The sequence below is a fragment of the Pogona vitticeps genome, chromosome 5 (assembly GCF_051106095.1).
Source record: "Pogona vitticeps strain Pit_001003342236 chromosome 5, PviZW2.1, whole genome shotgun sequence".
In the NCBI taxonomy this organism is placed as follows: Eukaryota; Metazoa; Chordata; class Lepidosauria; order Squamata; family Agamidae; genus Pogona; species Pogona vitticeps.
The window spans coordinates 317,971-323,197 of NC_135787.1; the positions used below are offsets into that span (position 1 = coordinate 317,971).

The 5,227-nt window shown below is 63.3% G+C and overlaps 1 protein-coding gene across 1 annotated transcript; it reads left to right on the top strand.

Moving 5' to 3' along the window:
* The first annotated feature begins 395 nt into the window (after nucleotides 1-395).
* On the top strand, nucleotides 396-4,296 carry PCGF1 (polycomb group ring finger 1). Its single transcript, XM_073002245.2, has 9 exons — nucleotides 396-550; nucleotides 1,153-1,258; nucleotides 1,817-1,969; nucleotides 2,193-2,267; nucleotides 2,387-2,492; nucleotides 3,235-3,268; nucleotides 3,604-3,690; nucleotides 3,844-3,924; nucleotides 4,030-4,296. Exons 1-9 carry the CDS (start codon nucleotides 452-454, stop codon nucleotides 4,075-4,077), a joined length of 789 nt encoding a protein of 262 aa, XP_072858346.2. The 5' UTR covers nucleotides 396-451; the 3' UTR covers nucleotides 4,078-4,296.
* Nucleotides 4,297-5,227: the final 931 nt, after the last annotated feature.

A 5,227-nucleotide genomic window follows, 5' to 3' on the forward strand; every position in this document is an offset into this window, starting at 1 on the left:
GGGAGGGGGAGGAGGCGGAGGGCGGGGGAAGGCGCCCCCCCGTCCCAGCCCCGCCGTTCGGGTCCCAAGCGGTGGAATCGCCTTCCCAGGTGGATGGGCTTTGGATTCCGCCGCCTCTCTTTCCCTAAATGTCACACCGGATGATGGGAATCCGGGATGGAGGAAGATCCTGGGGCTCCGCAGAGGGACGAGGGAGGGAGCGGGAGGCCGAGCCGCGGAGCCCCCGTTTACCCCCCACACACACAACCGGGAGGCGGAGAGGGGCGGGGGGGGCGCAACGCCGAGCCCCGCCTCCGCCCGAGCCAGCGAGCGAGGCCAAGCTCCCTCTTTTCCCCCCTCCCACCCCCGACCGCGGAGGGGACCACGTGGTCCAGCAGGGGCCGCGGGGCGGGATGGGGGCTGTAGTCGCCTCGGCCCCGCCCAACCCGGAAGTGGGCGAGGCGGCTCCAAGATGGCGTCTCCTCCTCCTCAGGGGGGCCCGATGGCGATCGCGATGAGGCTCCGGAACCAGCTCCAGGCCGTCTACAAGATGGACCCGCTCCGGAACGAGGTGAGGCTTGGGAGGCGGCGGTCGGTCGGTCGGGGCCCGGCCTGCCTCGGGACCGGAGGCCGCGGCGCCCCGGTGCCCTTCGGAGGCTCGGCGGAGCCCGCCGCCCGGCCGGCCTCAGCGCGCCTGCGCGGGGCGGGGGCGGGGCCAGGGCCAGCCTCCGCCCCGCCCCCTGGGCAGAGTTAAGGGGACTTGGGCGGAGGGGGCGGGAGACCAGGGGGGGCCCTCCGAGGGGCGCGGAAGTGGGGGCCCCCGCTCGTCCCCGGGATGCCCCTCGGGGCCCGCAGCGGGGAGCCCAGGCGCCCCCCCTCCCCCAGGGCGGCTGGGGGTGTCCGGTGCCGGCCCCCTCGGGGCAGGGGCTGGCCAGAATGAGCCGGACTGAGCCCCCCCGCCCGCCCCCCCCCGCGGTCCCTGGCCCGGCGGCCTGGATGGCGCCCCCTGCTCAGCCGCTCTTGGGGGGGGCTCTGGAGGGGGGTCTTGGGGGGCCCGCTCCTGCGGGGGGAGGGGAGCGGGAGCGCGGCTGGCCGGGGGAGGGGGAAGAGAGAGGGAGGGGGGTCTCCAGCCGCCCTGACCGTGCCTGTCTTGGGGGGGGGCTCCTTCCCCAGGAGGAGGTGAAGGTGAAGATGAAGGAGCTGAACGAGCACATCGTCTGCTTCCTCTGCGCCGGCTACTTCATCGACGCCACCACCATCACCGAGTGCCTGCACACCTGTGAGCGCCGCCCCGGAGGGGGAGCGGGGGGGGGGAGCGCCGAGGGGGGCGCCGAGGGGGGGCTGGGGCTCCTTCCCCTTCTGGGGCCCCGAGGAGCAACGGGGGGGGGAGGGGCATTGGCAGGTGGAGAAATAAGAAGGGAGGGGGGTGTGTGTCTGTGCCTGCCTGCCTGCCTGCCTGCCTGCCTGCGCTCAGCCCACGTTGGGATCCCGGTTCCCTGGAAGAGGCGGAGGCAGGGACCGGGAAGGGGGGGGGGAAGGCTGAGGCATGCCAGGAGAGCAGGTGGGTTTCAAGCAGGGCTGAGCCGCCCCCGTGTCTCAAGGGCCTCTCCTGGTGGCCTTCCCCTCCCCCCCTCTCTTCGTGCAGGTGAGCATGGGTGGGTCTCTGTGGTGGATGCCCAGTGCCTGAAGACCTGCCCCTCCCAGAGGGGTCGGGGGGGGGAGCGCGCGTCAGGATCCTTCGGCTTCCTTGGGTGTGCGGCGTGCCTCTCTAGCCTGGGGTGGAGGTTTGGGGGGAGGGGAGTCTTAACGGGGCCCCTCCTTGCTTCCCTCCCTGCAGTTTGCAAGAGCTGCATCGTGAAATACCTGCAGACAAGCAAGTACTGCCCCATGTGCAGCACCAAGATACACGAGACGCAGCCTCTCCTCAACCTCAAGCTGGACCGGGTCATGCAAGACATTGTCTTCAAGCTGGTGCCTGGCCTGCAGGAGAGTAAGTGCGGCCGGAGGGCCCTGGGTGGCCGTTTGCCCGGCATCTGTGGCACACCGGCCAACCTCTGAGCAGGGCGTCTCAAAAAAGCTTGTCCTCTGTGTGTGTGTGTCTGTGCGTGTGCGTGCATGTAGGCCTGGGAAGTGAAGTGACTTGGTTTTTGCCCACGTAGCCCTTGCCACACCTTCCCCCCACACACACACACACGTTTCTGTGTCCCTGGCAGGTGAGGAGAGGAGAATTCGAGAGTTCTGCCAGTCTCGGGCGGGCATGGAGCGTGGGAACCAGCCCAGCAGTGAAGGTGTGTTGTTCTCCTTGCCTCGCCGCATGGAGATGGAATTGGGGAAGGGGGTGTCTCTTGCTCCCCGAGAAGGCTGCCCAAAGACCCTGACGAGCGCCCTCACTGCCTCCACCCACCAGGTCCTGCCTCTGACCGTGTTGGACTGCCTTGTGCCGCTTTCGACCACTCCCGTGCGCATTACTATCGCTTTGACGAGCATGTGCTGCTCTGCCTGGAGAAACAGAGGTGAGTGGCCTCAAAGGAGTGCCGGGGGGGGGGGGAACGGGCAGAGTAGCCCAGTGGAGCTCAGCCCTGAGGTCGGCCAGGGGGCTTTTGCAGAGGGAATCAGGGCGAAGAGTGAGGCATCCTCCTGCATGCACTGCAGGAGTGGTGCTTAGGCAGCTCTTGTGTGTGGCAGCGTTTGAGCAAGGCCAGGCCTGGAGGTGCCTCAGGCCTCCCTCCTGGGGGCCATGTGCCTCTTGCAGGTCTCCTGATAGCCACCAGGGGGCTCTCCCCCCCCCCCCCCGGCAATTTCCTCCTCTGGTGCTGGATCCATTCCTTTGCTGGGGCACAAGGAGTCGCTGTGCCCCAAGGGGCGCTTTCAGATGCTGAGCCCTGGAGGAGCGATGACAGCCTTCCAGCAGTCACACAACCCCCCCCCCCCCCCAAATATCAAGCTCCTGGTCTTTCTGAGTCAGGGCAGCTAGTGCACAGAGATGGACTCCTGGAAGAATGAGACCCTGCTCTGGTGGAGGAGGAAGGGGGTTTCAGGAACCGGTGTTCAGTGTCCACCCCAAAGCCCTGCTTCCCTGTGCCGCCTCTGGACTCTGTGGGTGAGGGCCTTGATCCCTGCAGCACACCTACCTGGCAGGAGAGCAGGTCCTCTTGGTGGATTCCTGCGGGGTGTGTGTGTCTGCCATCCCCTGGGGGCAGCCCCTCTTCTCGCTAGCCTAGTTCCCACCTCCTTTTTTCCCCTTCCTTTCTGCAGCTCTGGAAAAGAAAAGAACAAGCATATCCTGCAGGTAAAGGAGGGCTGCAGTGGGAGGAGGGCAGGAGGCCCACGGGTGGGGTGAAGATTTGCGGTTCTTGTAGGGCTGAGCACGCGCGGGCAGGGCGGTGGTGGGGGATGTACCTGAAAGGTCTTTTGTTCTGCTTCCTGTTTCTGGCTGAAGTTGGCTATTCTGACTTCCCGAGTGCCTGAAAACTCTCTTACCCCCCCCCAACCCTATCTGTGCAGGGAGGTGCTGGGGGTGAATTTTGAGCCATGGGGGGGGGAAAGAGAGGAGTTTGTTTGCAAAGCATAGGGGCATGGGGCTCTCCTTGTTCTCCCCATAACTTCCTCTGTCCCCCCACCCAGCACAAATACGTCCGATGCTCAGCACGGGCCCAGATCCGCCACCTCCGCCGAGTGCTGTGTTGCCGCCTGGAGCTGGCTTTGCCACATGTGAGTGAGACCCACGTTGTTGGGGCTGCAGTGGGGGGGGGCTGGGACCCCATGGGGGAGAAACAAAAGGGGCCTGCCGGTATCCCAGAAGCAGGGGTCGTGGGCACCCCAGCCCCGGGCGGATGGGAAAGAGAAACCCTTCCCTCTCTGCAGGTCCATATCCTCTTCAACAATGAGTTGCTGCCTGATTCCATGACACTGAAACAGCTCTGGCTTTCCCGCTGGTTTGGCAAGGTAAGCAGTGTCTGGGCTGGGGATCTCGTGTGTGTGTGTGTGTGTGTGTGTCCTCCACCCTAGTGCAGATGCAGTCTCTCTCACACCCCCTTCTTTCTCTTGCAGCCGGCCCCGTTGCTGCTCCACTACAGCGTGAAGGAAAAGAGGAGGTAGGGGCCCAGCTGGCAGGGCCTTCACCATCAGCACCACCATCAGCACAAACACACGCACGCACGCACACACACACACACACACACACACACACACACACACACACACGGGGGAGGGCGCAGCAGTCTGTAGCACCCATTCCTCACCCCCATACACCTTAATTTAAGCATCTTTTCTCTTAGAGATGGAATTTATTTTTTGAATAAAATATCTGAAAAGCTCTCTCATCTCTTCCAGGACCTTTTGCCAATACAGTAAAGGTAAAGGTTCCCCTTGACAATTTTTTTGTCCAGTCGTGTTTGACTCTAGGGGGCGGTGCTCATCCCCGTTTCCAAGCCATAGAGCCAGCGTTTTGTCCGAAGACAATCTTCCGTGGTCACATGGCCAGTGCACCTTAGACACAGAATGCTGTTACCTTCCCACCGAGGTGGTCCCTGTTTATCAACTCACATTTTTACATGCTTTCGAACCGCTAGGTTGGCGGGAGCTGGGACAAAGCAACGGGCGCGCACTCCGTCGCGTGGATTCGATCTTACGACTGCTGGTCTTTTGGCCCTGAAGCACAGAGGCTTCTGAGGTTTAGTGCACAGCGCCACCACATCTCCAAATACAGTACTTAAATGTTTTTTTTCCCAGATGGAAAAGAAAACCAGTTCCTGGGTCAGGTGGTGGTGGTGGGGAGCTTCTTGTGGCTGCTGTTCTCCAGACTGGCCAGATGGTGGCAGGATCACACTTCTTTTCACACCTAATGTCTGTGTGTTTGGGAGGGGGGTTCTGCTGGATTCCCCCTGGCAAGGGGGCCAGACTCCATGACTGCCCTTTCTTCCCATTCCAGTGTGGTGATTTAATGGGCTGCCAGCTCAGGTATGTTTGCTGAGCGACAGTTGCTGAGCTGGCTGGGTAGATTAATCTCTGTCAGCACCTCACTCTCCCCCCCGCCCCCCCCCCCCCGGTTTCTGTCCAGGTGCCAGAATTAGTGGTCCCAGTTGCAGCCCCCACCTTCTGCAGAAGCAAATGGCAAGGATGCTGTCAGGAGCCCCTGTCAGGGTGGTGACAAGGAAGGGACGCACAGAGACCTCGCCTTGTTGATCTGTGGGGTCCTCTGAATCTGCCTGCAGAGCTTGCGGGAGGCCTGGCTCGATGTGGCCGAGCT